The sequence below is a fragment of the Sebastes umbrosus genome, chromosome 5 (genome assembly GCF_015220745.1).
Source record: "Sebastes umbrosus isolate fSebUmb1 chromosome 5, fSebUmb1.pri, whole genome shotgun sequence".
NCBI lineage: Eukaryota > Metazoa > Chordata > Actinopteri > Perciformes > Sebastidae > Sebastes > Sebastes umbrosus.
The window spans coordinates 29,109,891-29,130,135 of record NC_051273.1 but is presented as its reverse complement, the minus strand read 5'-3'; the positions used below and the strand labels follow the sequence as shown (position 1 = coordinate 29,130,135).

The 20,245-nt window shown below is 40.6% G+C and overlaps 1 protein-coding gene across 8 annotated transcripts in view; it reads left to right on the top strand.

The window, feature by feature from the left end:
• mast2 (microtubule associated serine/threonine kinase 2) overlaps window positions 1-20,245 on the top strand; it is a 212,974-nt gene that overhangs the window by 37,615 nt on the left and 155,114 nt on the right. For 6 of the 8 annotated variants that reach the window (XM_037770190.1, XM_037770201.1, XM_037770188.1 and 3 more), the window contains exons 2-3: window positions 9,044-9,194; window positions 9,771-9,955. In XM_037770190.1, the coding sequence (XP_037626118.1) occupies window positions 9,044-9,194; window positions 9,771-9,955 (336 nt within the window). Of the gene's footprint in view, window positions 1-8,732; window positions 8,881-9,043; window positions 9,195-9,770; window positions 9,956-20,245 lie in introns of those variants that run through there. The other 2 variants (XM_037770193.1, XM_037770189.1) reach the window with 2 other exon arrangements.

The following is a 20,245-nucleotide window of genomic DNA, read 5'->3' as shown; positions in this document are numbered from 1 at the left end:
TATGTATATATGCGTTAACTTTGACAGGAGGAGGTTAAACTGAAAGTAAGCGCAGCTGAAATGGTGGTAATAATCCCTCACAAGAAAACTTTGTTTGCACTCAACTTTAAACTGATTCTTCACCTTTCTCCACACATCAGTATATCAGCCGATTAGACTGTTATCAGGCCATTAAATGTGCGTTATCGTTGGTTTTAAGCCCCATAGATTTGGGTCAGTAAGGCCCTGCTACACCCACTAGTAGGTTTTATCATCTATTCAAATGGCCGATCACCAAAGGAAAGTATAAAAGAAGACAACAGCAACCTCTAGCGACCGTAGTAATTATGACAGGAGCACAAGCGGAAGTCAGGCACTGTAGTACAGACGGCACGAAACTCCATATGGAGTGGAGGTTGGGGGCGGGCCCAGAGTTCTGTCTTTGTGTTCACAAGCATTAAGTTTTGCTTTTACTTTTGAAACATAGTTATTTTAAGACAAAACACAATATTTCCCATAAACTTAATTAATTAATTTTTTTTTTTTTAAAAACATAACATTTCATTCAGTTTTACATGTTAGAACGTGTTGCTTTTAAGTTTCGTTTTAAACATAGTACATAATACAACAGGCTTAGTAGGCCCCTAATGACCCTCAGATATGAGGCTTATAGCGGCTGATGATGCCTATTTAATGACGTGATAACAGTCGATGCATACATTGTGGCATGTTTACAGGAAACAGGGTCCTCTGGTGGAAATGACAGCTCTGAATGTTGTATTCCACTGAGCCAAACTGAAGAGAAAAATGGAAAAAAAAAAAGTGCTGAATGTTGAAAATGTGCCTTCCACTGTGGTCTGCTCTGCTGCTGAGGCAACACTCTAGTTCTTCGCTGGTGGTCAGCCTACACACACACACACACACACACGCACTGAGGGTTTGTGAAAAACAACGGCGCTTGTGGCTGTTTCCTCCCTAAACCAGCTAACAAAAACAACAAGCCGGCTGTTAAATCCTTCATTCCGCACGCTGCACTTTGCTGTGTAATGTCTACCCATCTATCTCCCCGCGCTGTGCGTTTACATTAAAATTCACTTGCAAGCCATTGGGGTCATTTTGCAGCACTTCTTCAGCGGTCAGCTCATTGTTGAATCAACAGCCAACTCACTCTGGAGCCAAGAGAGAATTTTTAAATCACGTTTTTGGGATCGTCTGGCTTCTTTCGCTGCCAGGAAAACAATATACAAGATTGATTGAGTTTTTTTTTTTGCTGTGTGGGCTTGAGCTGCAAGGAAATTGTAAGACTATGGGCGAGCTGCTTTGCTGACGAGCACATCTGTCTATCTGTACAGAAGAAGAATTCAACTTATTTAACCTACGCGATGCACCAAACCATTAACTGCATCGTCTTTGTATTCTTTTGTGAAAGAGAACCTCAGCTGGGAGCTTGTTTTTTTTCCAGCCATGTGAGGTGACAGATGTGATAGATTGTAGATGCACATGTTACATTAAAATGCGGCGCTGCTCCCCACAGGGACATGACAAAAGACGAATGTCGGCCCAAATGTGATGCAGCAGGAACACGAGTCCAGAGGGAAGCCGGGGGAGGAAGAGAGAACGGGGGAAAAGGAGAAGATGATTATGAAATCCTGGTTTTACTTCCCTCTCGGTGTTGTATGTTTACATGCCTTTCTGTCCATTAATCACATGTTTTGGCAGTTCTTCGGTTAATTGAGAGTTGTTTTTGTTACGCTTTCAAATCACTCGGTAACACATCCCTTTGAGAAGGATGATGTAGCCTGATCTAATTTTGTACCAAAGGCAAGTTGGATCACAAACTGATTTGCTATTATTCCCTGCTGAGCATTTGTGCAAAACATGCTGGATTATTTCACTCCAGTGCCTCGAATGTTTTTCTTATTTCACCACTAAACTCTGCTGTTTAGAACTGTACTTAATATCCTACTCTTTTCTGTCTTTTAAAGCCTCAGTCACAAACATAACTCCGTCAAAATCGAGTATATGGCTTGATCGTGTATGGTCAATCTGTTAAAGTGTGGCTAAATTGTTACACAAATAGTCAGTGGTCATGTCTATATTGTTAAATCCAGCGGTACATATCCGCCAGGTCCGGAGAGGACACTAGGGGACGCGCTGCTCCACTCGACTGCACGTTCAAGTGGTGACCTACCCTATCGTTGAATGCACCTGATTGGTCCCTGGTTTTCTGCTCGCCGTTTCAAACAGGAAACAACATGGCGGCCTGCTCGTAAACTTTCTCTTATTTCGTCTAAACAATCCACCAAAATCTACTTTTGAAAGCGAGAAATAGGTGATGCCACTGCTGAATCTCGTTTAATTTTAGAACTAGATCGCCTAGTTTGACAGCTTGGTCCAAGTTTCGTGAGCCGGGCGCGTCGTGCTGGACGGGTTCATTTGTATAAAGTTGCGATTTTTCAACTTTATGCAAATACAGACACTGCCCACCATGCACTGGGCGACTGCTTCTCCTGCTTACCATAGGAAATGAATGGAAAGCGTTGAGATGCCCCCTGTCACCGGATCTGATGGAAATGCGCCGATAGCACGCTCCTGCCGGTGAGTGGAACCGCTGACCCGCCCCCCTGAAAACGTAAACAAAGCACTGTTTAGCCTTTTCATTTTGAAAGAGCGACGGCCAATGAGGAAACTCCAGCACTCGGCCAACCAATCGTGTAACTTCATCACTCAGTCACTCAGGGAAAGACTTTTGCGTTTGCCCTCTGCGGTCCAGCCAAAAAAAATCACTGCTCTCAAAGAGGCAAATACAGGTCTGATCAGTTTGTTTAGTTGAATGAAATTACTACTAATTGACCTTACAACAGCTTTGACCTTGAGAAAGACCTCAAGGTGTGTAGTCAATATGTGTTTGTCCTGTTTTTAATCACATAGCCACATCAGTAAAAGCTTTTTAATGCGCGCTACCAGTGCAGTAAGGCACACCGGCCACCAAATACCTATTAAAAGAGGAACTCTGTGGGTTGGAAGGTAAACCACTGACTATACACAGTATCACAGCTGAGTGTGGTCTGTAGCATTTGACCACACTGCTGTAATATATCGTTGTGCTGTAGTACAACACTAAATGCCCACTACCCAGGGTGTGGAAAGAGTATACTGTCACTACTAGCTGCCAACGAAAGCTGGATTATGAGTCTGCAGTTCCTTGTTATTCGTCCTTTTGCAGGGTTCTCATTTTCATACGAGTCTGTGGGAACATAAAAAAAATCAGACAGCCAGAGATGGAAATTCTAACTATCACACAAAATGAATGCTAATTGGCTACAGCTGATAAATTCTGCCAAGTGAAGTCAACACCCACCAGCTAAAACTAAGAAACTGCTTTTGTGCACTTCTGTCTGAAAATCAAGGACCCATTGTTTTAAAAAAAGACAAATAAAAAGACCAACCTATTGTCACTGTTATGTAGAGCTGCACTTATTTGTTGATTAATCGATGCAGAAAATCAATATGCAACTACTTTGATAATTGATTCATTGTTTAAGTAATTTTTCAAGAACGAATATGTTCTATGTATACCTGTATGTATAACTGATAACATCGTGGCATGAAAAGACGACACTGACAACGCACGGACAGACGAGACAGAGCAGCACAGCACAAAAGCAGAACCGTGTAAAACCTGGTGAAGCCAGCCGCCGCTTGGGTTTTGATGCGCGTCTATTCGTACTTTTACGATATCTGTGCTTAGAGTGGCCAAAAAGGACGAAGAAAGTCTCACATTTCAGCAATAATTTATTACACATCACATATTAAATAAGTCTTGTTGAATATGTGACATCACCAAAGAAATTCTAATATGATAGAAAATGTTTCCATATTAGGTTTGCTGAGAAGTAGGACTACCTCCTCTTAGCTGATTAGTCAACTAATCGCTCGTTTTGGTCTTAGTCGGCTTCTTTAGTTGATTTTTATGCTTTTTTTCATGCTTAATGATTTATTTCCAAGGAACTTATGAGCACACCTCGGGTAAACACAAGATTTAAAGTGGTGCTTTTGTGTGATTCTTTGTGGAGAAACTCAGTTTTTCAGATCTTTTCATTAAATCAATTAATCGATTAGTTGACAAAATCTTATGAGTGTTAGTCGACTAAGACTTTCATTGGTCGAGGACAGGCCTGCTGAGAAGCGCAATGGATTCTTGCTCAAAATGTTCCTATGACTACCTGTATATACAATTTGAAGTACTTTCACTGTAGTACTTCACTGTATAGGGGAAGTCTGCTCAAGTGATATTGTTACACATTGAAAATGTCCTTTTTTAATTTTTAAACTCTCATAATCTTAATGAACAAATGTTTTTTCCTTCAGAGGTTTGCTGACATTTTAAATGTCATCCTGTTCAGGATGACCCTGACTATGATCATGTAAAATTTGAAGTTATTTTACTGTACAGTTTTTGAGAAAATTAAAGGGAAAGTCAGCTCAAATTACATCATAACACATTGACAATTTCCTCATATTTGAACTGCCGTTGGATTTCTTTCAGTCAAGACGGTTTTGACGGAAGTGCCGAGAAAGAAAGAAAAAATTTACCAAATTGTGCAGCAGAATTATAATTTTTTTTGGTGCAGGTCATTTTAAAAGTTGCATGCACCAGCACACGTACACAGAAAAAAGTATTTCAACTCTTACAGCAGCTCATCAAACAATAATTCTCAGTGAGCCGATCAGCAGCTTTTTAAACCGAAGTGTGAATGTTCACTTTACTAGTTTACACAGGCTGTGTGGCATTTTATTGCCTAAGTTAGGATTCACGGTATTGTGACATGTTGTTGTATGTTACGAAACAGTGTCAGTGTTTCAGTGGAGCTGGTGTATGTGGAGCACTGTGGGATACAAGTAAAAGGATCAGGCCTTTATATAGCCGATACCAATCCATTACAAATGACCTTAATTGGTGCGAATCGTGTGGATTAGCCCGGACATCCCGAGTACAAGTTTCACTGCAGTGTAAATAAACCCCCCCCACCCCCGTCATGTCAACCCTTCATGTCCCCTCGCAAACAGTACACCTATTAGCTCTGTGAAGTTCATGTTGTAGACTTTGATGTTCAGCGTGCCAGACAGGCAGAGGTGTGTTTGCAGGTTCCTCCTCTGCTGGTGGGACAGGTACTGATGACTCCCTGAACACACACATTACAGCTGTAGATAATGTGTCTGTCTTCTTATCTGCCTTTGTAGACCTGGGAGATGTTTGCATTTGAATCTGCGTGTTCACAAGGGCACGTCTCTGCTTTTATATTTCCAGTTGTGCAGTTTGTGTTTGATGGCAAAAATCTTGTAAAGTTGACTGTGTCTGTGCGGTCACACATGCACACACTGACCTCTTAGCTGCCTTCCATGTTGGTACATTTCATTTTCAGTCTGTACAAGAAGCTCAGATCAGCAGATTGCTTGTAATAATCACACACTCCCTCAGCAGATTACTGTCAGTCTGCCACCTGCTGGTTAAATAAGGAGCTGCAGCAGATTAACGGACTAACGGGCTGTGACAATAGATTCAAATGTATTCAGCGTGCTGCAGCTCTCAGCACGCATTACATTGAGCTTCCTTCCCCCAGAGACATACCATCATCAGCTGCACAGACTCAGGTTGTAGCAACTGAAGCTGTCAATCAACAATAATGCAATAACACACAACAATCAGTGTTGTGTTAGACAGGTAGAAAAGCCTTCTCCGCTCTGGTGACATGTTGAAATGAGACAGCAGTGGGAGTTATCTTATATTTATAGATAAAGCCTCAGTAAGACCCCACTAACTCGATCAATACTGTTTATTGTACAGCATCTCTGCTTCATGATCCCTGACAACAGCAGCACATCAATGAAAATCCATTGTTTACCTTGATTGTGTCTAGTGGAGGTTTAAAGTTCATCCAGACTGCAGCTCTTCATCCAAACAATCCTCTTATCTAGAACTAATCAATTCCTAGAGAAGCATCAACACTTTAGAAATTAGCTTCAGACTGTAATTAAAAACTAACAGAAATACTATTTTGGTAAATGTATATATAGAGTTTTGTCTGCTTTAAACAGTACATATTATTTTATTGTTATTTGGCACACATTTGCCATATTGTGATATATATTATTGGAAAATATTCTTACTTATATTGTGATTATAGTTTTAACCGTATACAGTTATTTAATCTATAACTGAATACTTCTTTTAAGTTGTCATCTGTTGGAAGGCTTTTTTGGGAAGTGTTCAGTAGCTTCATTTAATATTGGATATTAAATAGATAAACCATTTCAGGCTGTATTGTTGTATTTTGTGACAATAGTATTTTGAAAATATAGCACTGAGTGAAGCCTGTAGTTGATATAAATAGTATTGTCTGGGCGTCTCTTTAGACACTGAACCCCAAATTGAACCCAGATGTAATGGATTTCTGGGGCTTTGGACACTGTATAGTGAGGTATCTATCCAATGGATGTATAATAAGAACTGCATACCGGACCCCAAGATGGCGCTTATTCATTCCTTTGAAAATTGTTTGCCTGGCGCCAAAAGTTTTCTAGTTTCCAGGTTTACTTTCTGGGTATGCAGCCCACTGAATATGCTCAGTAGTGTTTCTCCCAGTTTTAGAGACGTCTCTTTTACAGTGGTGGTCTAAGGGGAAAATGCTTTTTGGGCCGCAGGGGAATTGTTTTGTTGCAATACAGGGAGTGGCCACTGGAAAAAATCCATAAGCTATCCTTTTAATATCTATTGTTGTATCAGACCATAGCAGACGCTGTTGCACATCAATGAGCAGGACTTATGGCCGTCTGGCAATATTGGATTTTTACACGATTATGTATGTAATGACGCGATCGTCAGGTATTTAATTTGAAGGATTAAGCAAACACACTCCCCTTTCCGTCTTTCATCCATAAAGAGTATTAACTGATTTTACATAACATTTTTAGATATTGCAGTATAGAGCAATGCATGATAAAGGGTTTTATCCATATTGCCCACTCCTATCCTCACTGAATACTGGCCTTGCAATGGCTCCTACAGCTGAAGATGAGGAGCTGCTCCGCCATGATGTGAAGCAACACGTGGCCATTAGTTTCATATGTTAATGTGATGCAAAAGTATGTTAATGTTCACTGATGGCCTATTGCAGATGGCTTACTACAGCCTGAGTTAATGAATACAGGTTGCGCATGATTACACTGTGTGTGTGTGTGTGTGTTTATCAATGTGTTTTAGTCATTTTGAGGGAGCGGTTGGTTCAGGTTTTATTGGCGAAGAGTAACGGAAGCTTTTCACTAAAGCTCTTTCATACGTGCAGTCATCTGGGAGCTGAGTGTGTGTGTGTGTGTTAACGTGGGCCGTCCAGATGTTTCTGGAAAAGTGTTGTCAAGGGCTGGTCCACCCGCAAGAGAGAGGAGCCCAGGCAGGCCTTGTTTCCATGGCAACAGCAGATGTTTCCAAAATCATTTCAACCTGAATCCCACACACAGACGTTCAGCATGTGTGTGTGTGTGTTGGCTGTACTGCGTTTTCTCTGGAGTGTCGCTCGGGGATGTCGAAGAAGTCCAGAGGAACTTTTCCTTTATTACGCTGACAAACTGAATTATAAATCCGACTCTCGGCTCGCTCTGCAGCTGTTTGGTGGCTGAAAGTGTCGGTTAATGACAGAGAGCCGGGCGGCATCGCCCCGCTGAGTGCCTCTTAAGCTCCTAACTGCTCCTGTTAAGGCTGCATATACTGAGAAAAACAGGTGTGTTTGTGTGTTGTGGCTGTGCGAGAGGGAGACGTGGTGTCAGCGAGTGGTTAGCGTCGTGTTTTATGACTTTTTTTTGGCTCTCAGCCCGCTCTCACACAGGGACCCCACACTGTCTGACTGTAGCTCCAGGGAGTTTTCGTCTTTACTTGAAACCAGGTTTAGGATGTACAGTACATTCCAGAGTCAAATATACAAAAATGTGTCGGTGACAAGTAGAAAAGAATTATGAAAATTGAACCATAGCAGCAAGAAGGTGTTTTGTGTTTTTTAATTTTATGTATCTAAAGTAAATTTTAAAAAATGGGTTAGTGTTGGACTCCATCAACCTTGTCCCTTGCTGCAAAATTATAATTTTTTTTGGCATAGGTGAGTAGAAGGGATGTCACGAGAACCGATACTTCGGTACGGCTCTGAAAACCTGACGGATCCCTGTTTCTCTACAGTACCGCAGGTACCGTCAGGGCTCGAGATTAACGACATCTCGTCTGCCCGGGAATGATAGAAAATGTGTTTTGGACGCAGTAAACTCACTATCGACGCCTCAAGGGGACGCACCCTATTTTTGCCCTGATAATGCAACATAGCTAACAACAAATCCATGTTGAAATCGGCAGGATGAGAGCTGGTTAACGTTAGCTGTTAGCTCTGTGCAGGACTGTGCTGCTAACCGGCTGCTAACAACTAACGTTAACTAGCTCTCATCCTGCCGATTTCAACACTGGAGGTACCAACATTATGATGCGTTCAGGCTCTATTCAGTAAAAAATTGTATTAGGCGAAGGTAAATTCTGACGTTATCATGGTGTGTTCAAATGTATACTCGTAAAATGTAGTTTTTGTGCGAGAAACTTGAATAAATGCAGTTGTTTGAAGATTTTTCCACAGCAATATAAAATAGATAATAAAGAGGGTATTATGATCTGTTTAACTTCCTAACAAACACCAGTTTGCAAACGGTAATAAAGGAGCTTGTGTTACTGGTTATGGAATTGACAACTAAATTTCTGGTATCGTGTCCTCCCTATCTGTTTGGTGACCTCTCCAGAAAGCATTTATCCATATATTTTATTGGAATTAGCCAACTTTCGACCTCAGGAGCTGCGCAGCATGAAAACATGTAAGAAGGAAGACTTATCAGTTCACCTGCACGACATCTCTGACCCTGTGCCACCTATTTGACTATTTGACAGTTGTTGGTATTGGTGTGCAAGTGACACAGAATACCAAAGTCTAATGAGTCTTCTTGTTCTTTTCTCTCTCCATCCTTTTCATCTTTCCAGAAGGAGTTTGCGGCTCCCCCTCCTCTTCTCTTCAGGAAGTTGAGTAACCCCGACCTGTCGCCCGCAGCGACCGCTGCCACCAAATCCAAACTGCACCGTCAGCTGAGCCAGGATGAGAGCTGGGCCCGACGCAGCAGCCTGGCCATGACCGGTAACACACACACACACACCAATGTTCTCTGTAAAATCACATAAACGTTTCTCAAATGAAGATGTCCTCTGACTCTGACTCGGATTTCAAAACATTTTACAGTACGATATTTAAATGTGACCCTACCCAGTCTGAGTTTAGCTGTGTGGCCAGTGTTACCAGAGGTCATCCTGTGTTTCGTGATCTCTTGAGTTCTTAATCCGGCTCTGATCTGCCACGTCCATAATCTGTAGCGAAGTGAAAATTCTACCACAGATTAACTGCCATGTTTCACCAAACAAAGGTCATGTGAGAATATTAATCCGATGTGAAACCGCAGCTCAGAAATTTATGCTCGGTTGTATTTTAGTTTGTCACAAGGACTGGTTCGTTGTTTGTGTTTCTTTTGTCTTTGGGGTTTAGGAAATGGACAGCTGCTTTATGGATGATTAATATGATCTTGATAATATCTATGAATCACTAAATTGTAGTGAGACACAGACAGGTCCACAGGGGATTCTAAAAAAGCAAGAGTGTTTCCAAGTCTGGCTGAAAAGCAGGTTGGTTGGGTTTGAGATGAGTCTTTCCCTTTCACAGGTAAGCAGCTGCTGCCTCTGTCCAGCAGTCTGCACGCCGGGGTCAGTCAGCTGGCCTGGCAGGGGGGGCCCTCTGGAGGGCACGGGGCCACCGGGGGAACGTGTACAGGAGGAGCAGAGGTGAACAACCTGGTCCGTATGAGGAGCCAAACCTTGGGACAGTCTGCTCCGTCACTCACCGGACAGGTCAGTGCTCAAACACAACACAACACACACACAGACTGCAAAAACTCCTCACAATCCTCATAAAAGTTATTCACTCTCAGGTTCAGACTTGAAGACACATCTTTCTCAAATGCTAGGGTGAGATTTCCAACAATTTCATCAGTAGAAACAAGTGGATCATAGCTTCCAAAACTTTAATGGACTAAAACAGGCATAGTCCCCGACCCTGTTGGGTCATCACCAGGCAAATGATTGACATGACTTGATTGCATCATTTATATATGAATTTACCCTGCATGTGTCTCCCTACCACTGAAACTTCTCTGCATGATTTGAGAAAAATCTTTACATTTTGGTCCTGTAAAAGAGTATTTAATGCAGCCAAGTCGTCTGATATTTGCAGACTCACAGTGAGTCAGTCTGGCTCCGTATGGATCTTGTCTGTTGGGCTGGAACTCTGCCAGCTGAATGCAGGGAGGCAGACACAGCATGACTCAGTCTTTTACAGCCCCACACACACACATGCACTTAACATCCACAGTCGGAAACACTTCTTTGCTCCGTGCTGAGAGGAAGAAATAAAGCAGAAATGACAATGTGTGTGTGTGTAGTGTATATTTTTGTATATGTGTGTGCGTGTGTTTGCTCGCTTGTGAGGGTAATAGGTCAAACAGTGCTGAGCTGACCCCATATGGCTGGAGTCTAGATGGATGCTGCTCTGCAGTGTGTGTGAGTGTGTAAGCTCTACTCTGACCCCTGCTGGTTGTAGAGGGGATTACTGAGGAATGTGGCCTGCTGTAATATTTCACCTTTCAATTTTCTGTCACACAAAACTAAACATATATATTTGTAAAGCTCCATATGTATTACTTAGAGTTGAAAGGATACCACTTTCTTTCTTTGAATACAATAGGTATTTACAGAGTAGATTTGTATTTAAGATATCTGTAAATGTTTGTTGGAGTTGCAACTAATGAAAATCAAATATAAAAAAAACATGTCAGATATTTGTCACAATGGCATCTCTTTTAATTGCTAATTAACATTTAAAAAATGCAAAAAGGTTTTCAGTGACACGAAGGGAGGAAACCATGCCAATCCTCACACTTGAGAGGCTGATATTTACTCTCTGAATTACTTAGTTTATCGAAGTAGTCATGTAGTATTTTCTCCCCACCAACAAATGTTATTAATGGCTGATCATTTACAGATCATTTATTTATTTTTAAACTGTCCTGGAACATGTCGTACAGTACGACTTGCATGCCAATTGAAGGCAATTCTGAGTAGCCTAAGGTATCCTGAAAATACCAAAATATGAGTAAAATAAAGTACGCTATAAGCCTGTAAATAAAAGGGTGAAAACTTCAGCAAAACCCAATTTGATGAAACAGAGGGAACACGGCTAGGCTACATAAGAGCCCAGTCTGAACTTCACCTACTGTGGCCTGATTGAGATTAATATACATAGACATATCATATACAATACTTTGTTTATAGGGGAATGAAATTGCATTCCGTCTGTGCTATACATGGAACAAAACAAACGGAACATACATTAACATATTCTAGCATTAAGTTTCTAATTTTGTTTGTTAAATTGCAATAGAAAGTGCAGTCACACAGAGACTGTGCATCGTATTACTACATAAAAGAATAAATTACAAAAATAATAATACACTATATGGCAATAAATATAACTTGAAATGGCCTTGAGAATGATATATAGAGGATCAGGTTAGGATGAGAAGTAAAACAATACTCCTCGAGAACCTGTTTAAACCCAAACTGCAGTGGAAAGCCACCAGCAGATGGCGTCAGTGATTAATGTGTAGAACATCACCAGTAGCTTTGTCTCATACAGTAACTGTTGTATGCTTCGTTGACTGTGTGTACTGTGTATGTATGATAAGGTCAACTTGTGACTTGATCACCGTTATCATTTCTCTCACATACATTCACACTCTCGTGTCGAACATCTCGAGTGTTCCTCGTGTTTACTGTGGGTGTGTTTGTGTCTTCTTCCTGCATGAACAGCTCATCAACTCTGAAGATGAGTTACATGTTAAGCAGATGTCAACAGACTCGGGACATAACGTCTGTAAATACATGTTTTTCATAGTCTCTGTGGTCGGGCTGGTTTAAAGGAACACCATCTGTGGTGAGAATATGTTGGACAGAAATCCATTAAGATAGAATGAAAGGTATTTGTCGTTTATTTTGGCTCGTTGGAATGACCTCTTTGTGACTCGATCGGTTGACGCAGCCAGCAGAAAACGGTCGCATAGATTTAAAACGGAAAATGTCATCTGCCGAGTTATTCTAGTTGAGCAAACAATCACAGGTTTATTATATTTCTCAAGGGCGAGTTTATTACTTTTTCCTGTTTTCTTGCCAGCCTCTCTCCTCTCTGCTGTATACTGTTTCTCTCTGTCCCTGATCCATCCACTCTCCCTCAGTTTCTTAGTAAACAGCAGTTCATGCACATCGTGATTCAGTCCAGTGTTGTTCCTCAGGGTCACGGCTGTCAGAGTTTTCATATTACCAGGCTTAAAGCTCCATCTCATGGTTTGAATTGACTTACATTAGGGTTTAGGAAGAACACCTGAGTCCCTCTGGCTCATCTCTTTTCCTCTCTTCTGCTTTTCTTCTTACCGTCTGTGTCCTATTTTATGAAATACAGTATTATATTTGTAGCGGGTGATTTCTATAGGATCTGTTTTGCCTCATTATTTTGCTGTAGCATTTTTAGAAACCTAATTTTACTCTATTTGTCATGCTTTTTACAAAGAAAGTTCACTTCTTTCCAGGCTGCTTGCTTTGTGGTGATTATTACATGTTGTTAGTATTGATTAGACGGTATGGAGAAAAACAATTATTTTTTCTAGGGCTGTCCCGAATACCATTTTTTAGGCTTCCAAGCTTTGGTGAAAAATATTTGAAGGTATTTGAAGCTCTTTTACACATAACAAACTGCGATATCCCTCTGAGAATAACTCGGAATAATTGATATTGAATATGAATAATATATAATGTTGTGGGATGATTCCTTATTTCATGGGTTTTTCGGGGATTTATACATTATTATTACATACTTCTATATATAAAAAAAACAACATTTGAGTACTGATTTGGAGGTTGATTACCATGGCAACTGTCAAAGCTTCGAAGCATTTGGGTCAGCCTTACCTTTGTCAGATCTACATATACACGTATTAGGCACACCTGTACAATCTAATGCAATCCAATGCAACAGCTGTGCCATAAATTCTCACTTTACTAAGCTCATGATGTTCAGTTTTTGTTGAAAATGCTTCCTTCAAAATAAAGGAAGACATGTAAGAATCATAAAAACATATATATAGTGAAAAACCGCTTACAGTGATCAAAAAGCTTGGGACAAAATCATTCCTATACAAATGCTGTTTAAATAATTTGCTCATAGCAATTAAGTAGTCTGCTTAGAGTGGAGGAAAAACATTTTAAAATGACGTAAGATTAGTGTTAATTGAATTTTTGTTTTGTTTTTGACTTTACTCCCTTGATACTTTGCCTCGCTGACCGTCTTCTTTCCGGCTGGATACCTGAGGCTGATGCTGCGTGCACATTGATATCATGACGAGAAAAGGAAAGTCATTTTTTCTTAATAAAAAACGAATGCCCACGGGGAAAGCACCTGTGGCTGAAGCCGCCCTCGTCAAGTGGATTGCTAATGCCTGGTCACGTAATGCCCCCAAAGTGAAATTTTTTCCGATCCTCAACCGTCAATGTGGCACACATGCAGACCGAAGGGCGCTGTTTTGCATGCACGCTCGCGCTCCATCTCAAAGTAGTGCTCTGATGTTGGAGGTTACAGAGACTGTGATAAATGCAAATGCAGATCCCACCGTTCTGATTGCATAAAAAAGTAAACTTTTTTACTCTGAATTTATGTATACGGTGGTGTGTTCTTTACACTATGACAGTTTTCCTAAAATTAGAGTTAAAAAATCATAATATATATCCTTGCTTACAGTATCGCAGTATATTGAATCGTAACCAGTGTATCAGAATATGATACGACATCGTATCGCCAGATTTCTTCCAATATTACAGACCGAATAAACAGTACTTACATGTAGCTAAACAGTAAATACTGATATATTACCCGGCCCTAGTTGAAATGATGTCACTTATAAAATCTCTTTAATGCGGCTCCTGGAAGAGGATTAGTGTTAAGAATTTATTTCCCCTCTGTGTTGTGGATTAAAACGTTTGTGTTGCCACCCAGGATGTTAATGGTCAGAACACGTCCTCCCTCAGGGTCTCTCTCTCTCTGTGTGTTTGAGTTGTTAGCACCTATGTTGTTAATGTAGCCCAGTGTGTGTGTGTTATTAAGCGAAATGAATGGAGCTCATGGAGTGTGTGCGTGTTGGGGAAAACATTCGTGGACGTCCAGATGGTGTTTACCTCTTGACTAATGGACCAAGGTCTGCTCGCTCCTGTTTCCTCTCTCCGACACACTTTAAGGGCACGTGTGTTTGCAGACTTACAACCAAGCGTTGCCTGGTAACCCCTGCAAGTACCAGGTGGTTTAGTGGTGTGTGTGTTGCCCTGAATGGTCGGCAGCACCTGTACAGTATATGGACACACACTCAATATAGACACATACAAAAATGATCCTTTTTGTCCAGAGTGTCTTTGAGAGCTCACGTCTCTTTCTCTGACGGAGCAGCTTCATTCACTGAAGAGGTGAAACTTTGCAATAACACACACAATCAGATTAGCATATTATTAGCATTTGTTTTGTACGGGAAAAAGAAATGAAAGACTCTGCTGGAAGGGGAATACAGGGCTGAAGATGAAAGTGGAGTGCTGCTTGTATTGTTGCAGCCCGCGCTCAGGCACATCATTAAACACAGTGAGACTCTGCAGGGAGGGAGGCACTCACACTTGCGGGGAAACAAGGAGATCACAACCACATTCAGGTGAATAAAAAAACGTTCTCGCCTTGTTTATCTGTTGACCCTCTGTCATTGACTGTCAGACAGTAAACTTTCTGTCCTGAGACTGAGAGGGAGCACCAGTTGCTTTAAACCGTGTTCTTGAAGCTCCCCCACTTGTATCTAAGAAAAGCTGAGACCCTCCCCCACCCCCCATAGTTTCTGATGTCATCATCCAAAATTTTCAAATCATTGAACAAAACCCTCAATTTGAATAAGATGATTCAGTGTGTTAAATCGTTTTTTATTAAATAAACTTTCATCAATGAATATAACTCGTCAGCTAAACGCCAACAGATATATATTAAAGCAGAATATTCCATTAAATAAAAACATGTTTTTGATTATTGGAAATGATTACTATCTATCTATCTATCTTTCTTTCTTTCTATCTATTTTGTTCAACAAATGTTTACTTTTGGACTTTACAACGCTCTGAAGTTATTGGAAATGTTTGAATCACAGCCACCACTAGAATCTACAAATAGTATAATACTAATAATATTAGTGTAGCCTCACCTTTTCTGCAACTGTGCACAAAAAAATATCTTTTTAAATAGTTTTATATACAGATTTTTGTATAAATTATCCAGTAAGTATGATTTTAGTTATAGAAGTGCAGATCTAATTTTGACAACGTCAGAGCAGACAAATACTGGCGCACCCCATGTGATCTTTGGCGCCCCCCAAGGAGGGGGGGCCTGTACCCCAGGTCGGGAGCCACTGCTCTATACGATATTCAGAGCATTCCTATAGCATCAAACAACTATTTCCTATGTAAAGATATAAAGGAGTAATGTCTACCTGAGCAGAGAATGAAGTCACTCTCCCTCTGTGTGTGTTTAAAATCTGAGCTTCTCCTTTTTTACTAACGGCATTGTTTGCACTGTTAGCGTTGTTACCACCGGTTGCTGCGGGTCGCCGGCACACCGTTGCCATGTTGAGAGCAGTTGATAGGCAATAGAAATGTCGTATTTAGCAATTCCGTATTTACCTCCTTTAAAGAAATGGTAAAGTATTTTGTGAAATATCGCTTTTCACTTTCTTTTCTTGATGAGAAGATCAATGTGAATCATGAAATCTGATCACACAGGACAAATTGAGATAATAATACATTCATTAATGTTTTTTGTATTTATTTAATTATTCATCACACTTTTTTTTTTACTTGTTTCTTCCTCGAATAAATAATGCAGCATATGTATGTGAAATTGCATAAACTGGATTCTCATTTGCGATGTACTTTATGTACTTTATTTGTCCTGCATAAGGCAAATTATATCTTTGCACTTCTTGGAGATATTCTTGTTTATTTATTTTTTTTTTCTGTTTATTCTTAAATGTGGAACATACATTACCACACCAAGGCAGAGTTGGATATTTTCAACTTTTTGTTGCTTTTGGACAAGTGTATGTGTTGTATGGATACGTTATAACTGGTACACTTCTTTCATCTCAGAAACATGAGACAAACTGTTCTCTGCAAGATGTTCATTAATGCAAAAAAAAAGAGATAAACAAAGCCTGGAACAAACTGAGCAATGTTCAGACATACAGGGTGCAGTGCAGCCAGTTCTTTGTGAAGTACACCTGCTGTCTGCAGACGTCAGGCCTCAGCCTCGGTGACCTCATTGTCCATCATGGTGTGTTGGGGCTGCGTGGGGAACAGGCTGACGCAGCTGCCTCTTAAATATACATAAGAACATGTTGAATAATTACTGCGCTCTCACCGAGTCTCCTCCGCCGTGACTGACGGAGACGATGACGGAGACGGCAGGTTTAACGGCTCGTCGGCCTTCGATATCAGACTGAGATGCAACACTGAATACACCTGTGACCTGGGATCAGAACTAATCGGACACAAAATTGAGCCGAGCCAGTCCTAGTCCAGTTGTTGTTGTTTGCTGTTGACAGGAGATAAAGTGATGCTGATAAAGTCAAACTGAGTGTGTAGAGGAGAATAAGTATAAAGAAAGTGGCCAATAATGGCAAGGAAACAGAGAAAAACATGTGGTATATGTTGTTTTATAAAGCCTAAATCTAGATTTCACTGAGGACCCAACCCTCCCAGTAAAACACTTATACTTCAGCTAAATTTGACTTTTATTCTAGGCTTTATTTGCTTATTTAGCACAAATAGTTGCTGGAGATCTATTTTTGTTTTGGTCTGTTTGTGTGTTTTCACAGGATTTTGAGGTTTTTGCAGCACTAGGACCCTTAATGTTGTCATCCTGTTGTTAAGTTTGTACACCATGATTATCTTTAAAGGCAGAACGTTTGAAAGGTCTACACTTTGATGTGACCTCCAGTGGTACATGTAGTATCAAAAAAGACACTATTAGCAATACCCCCAGAGATACTGGAATGAATGAATGGGATTACGCATCATGTAGACTAATTCAGTTTTTAGTGGGAATTCCTCCACAAAAGATACTGTTATCATTCAACAAGATTAAGTGTCTACAGCCATGCTAGTGGCTAACATATTGTCATATGCTCAAAAATATCTTAACATAAAGGTTGTAGATGGAAACAGGTACTAATTCACATAAAATGTGTGCAACAATTCAATTGAAAATACCCTGAAACTAAGAGAACCGTGTTTCCGTTAGCTTAGCGTGAGCCCTTCATATCTACATAGGGGGCGGGTCCTCTTCACAGAGTCTGCCATGTTGCTCCACCATTTTTCCACAGTAGCCCAACCAAAAACCGACTGTAGAGAGAGCCTTTTGTGTTTTTACGTTACCTGAAGGCCACCGTAGTTCTCCGACAAACTTGTGAAACTGCGGTAACGTGAGCCACAGAGTGCAAAACCGTGGTACCGCCAGCCATCTGACTTCCGTTGCTACTAAAGCAGTGTTATTATGGTAATGATGGCCTCTGAGTGAGGTGAATGGTGTTACCATGGTTTTGCACTCGGTGCCTCGCGTTACCGCAGTCTTGGAAAAGGAGGAATGAGAGGAGGGGTACTCAGTTGGTTGCAATCTGCAACCCTACACACTGTACCTTTAAGTTTAAAAAAACAAGTCATCTGAAGTCGTTCCCCCTTCAGTAGCTGCAATGCTAATACAGTTCGGTACTATTGTTCATACTGGAGCAAACGCGCCAAATGAAACCGGTAAACACTCTTATGTGTTTCTCTCTGACGGCAGGATTGTTTCCTTGTGAAAGGAACAGCAGTGTAGAAGTGCTTTAAGGGCAGCCACTGTGGTGATGACTCATGCTCAAGGTTGGACTCTCTCAGAGGAGATGGTGAACAGAGAGAGCACAGGGTGTGTGCTTGTGTGTTTTGAGCAGCTTATCTCCTCCTTCCATATCTACCCTACATGATGTCTGTCCTGCTTATTTTCACATTCACTTGACTCTCTCACACACACACGCACACAGACATAGACACACACGTCTTCATCTTGCCGCAGGCTGTCAGTTGTCCTTGTCATGAGCATGATTCATAGCTGAAGGAGGAAACTGTGTTCCTGTACTATTTTTACTTCACCTGCTGACAAACAGCAGGACACATATGGCCATCTCCTTTCAATGCAAACACATACAGTACACTGTATAGATATAGATATACACACATGGACATGTGGACATCAGGTTCTTTAGATATACTGTATATGATAAATTATGACTTTCTTAAGTAGATAAGGATAAATATTATATTGTGGGAAAGGTTCATGAAGGAGAAATCAGTCCTCTATTTTACAGCTTCTTAACAGGATATTCTGCAGTTTTTGATAAAGGGTCCGTTCACCCAAATGCATTTGCCTCTTGTTGGTGTCTATCCATGTAGATAGTTTTGGCTCTGTTTGTCCTTGTTATGAGATACCTACGTATGAGATTGTCTCCCTCCATACCAGTATAGTAGAGGCAGATGGGATGTAGCTTGTGTTGCTCAGAATACTTAAAATGTATATTTGAAAAAGTCAACAGAAATGTGACTTTCTATAAATGATTTCTCAATAATAATCTACAGAGTTTGCTGTGGACAGTTTCATTGGAACTACTTTCTACTAGGGTTGTCAAAGTTAACGCGATAATAATGCCATGATGCAAATTTGTTTTAACGGCATCAATTATCTAATCAAGTTAACTAATAATAATTTGTAGATTTTAGCAGGCAGCTCATCTTTAAATCTAAAGTGAAAATACTGGCATCATATGAAACTAGAAAACGGAAAGAATCCATCAGTACCAACCTTGTCATATTAGCTTGACATGAATGAGGATAAATAACGCTCCGAACTTACGCTAAATTTTGGCGAGGAAAAACTGGTATGGTCATTTTCAAAGGGGTCCCTTGACCTCTGACCTCAAGATATGTGAATGAAAATGGGTTTATATGGGTACCCACGAGTCTCCCCTTTACAGACATGCCCACTTTATGATAATCACATGCAGTTTGCGGTAAGTCATAGTCAAGTCAGCACACTGACACACTGACAGCTGTTGTTGCCTGTTGGGCTGCAGTTTGCCATGTTATGATTTGAGCTTATTTTTTATGCTAAGTGCAGTACCTGTGAGGGTTTCTGGACAATATTTGTCATTGTTTTGTGTTGTTAATTGATTTCCAATAATAAATATATACATACATTTGCATGAAGCAAACATATTTGCCCACTCCCATGTTGATAAGAGTATTAAATACTTGACAAATCTCCCTTTAAGGTACATTTTGAACAAATAAAATTCCCTAAAAAAGCCACTGACATCATGTTCTGTGGAACCAACCAACCCTTTAAATAAGTGAAGCAAAAAAGCTGTTCTGGGAGAATATAAGAACCACTGATGAGCCTGATTTTCTAGTACAGCATGCACACATATATAGTATATGAACATATAGATAAGCTTCCTCATGTCCTTCATCCTCAGATTGAGTTAGTCTGTTGAATGCATTAATCTATAAAACAGAAGCGTTTCTCCCATATGGATGAGACATTCCATGCATAATCCCCTTAGTTTAAACATTAAGATTTAAAATTAGCTGATATTAGCATATGCTGCAGCTAAGCTTTCTTTCCTTTTCATGTTCTCTTTTGCCGTCGTCTTTATCTCAATTTCTTTCAGTCTCTGTATTGTTGCTGCCATTTTCCTCATTCCCATTCTGACTCTATCATCTTCTCTCTGTCTTCTCTTCACTCTTTCTCCGTCCTGTATCTCTGCTTTCATCTCTTGATCCTCTTTAAGTTGAGAAGGAGAGGCTTAAGCTTAAGAAAAGTCACTCCATGTGTTGGTGGAAGAAAGCACAGCGCAGTGGAGTCGAGCTGGCAGGCGAACAGTAAGTGGTGTAACCCAGGTGAGAGACGAGTCTGCTCAGCTGGGCTCC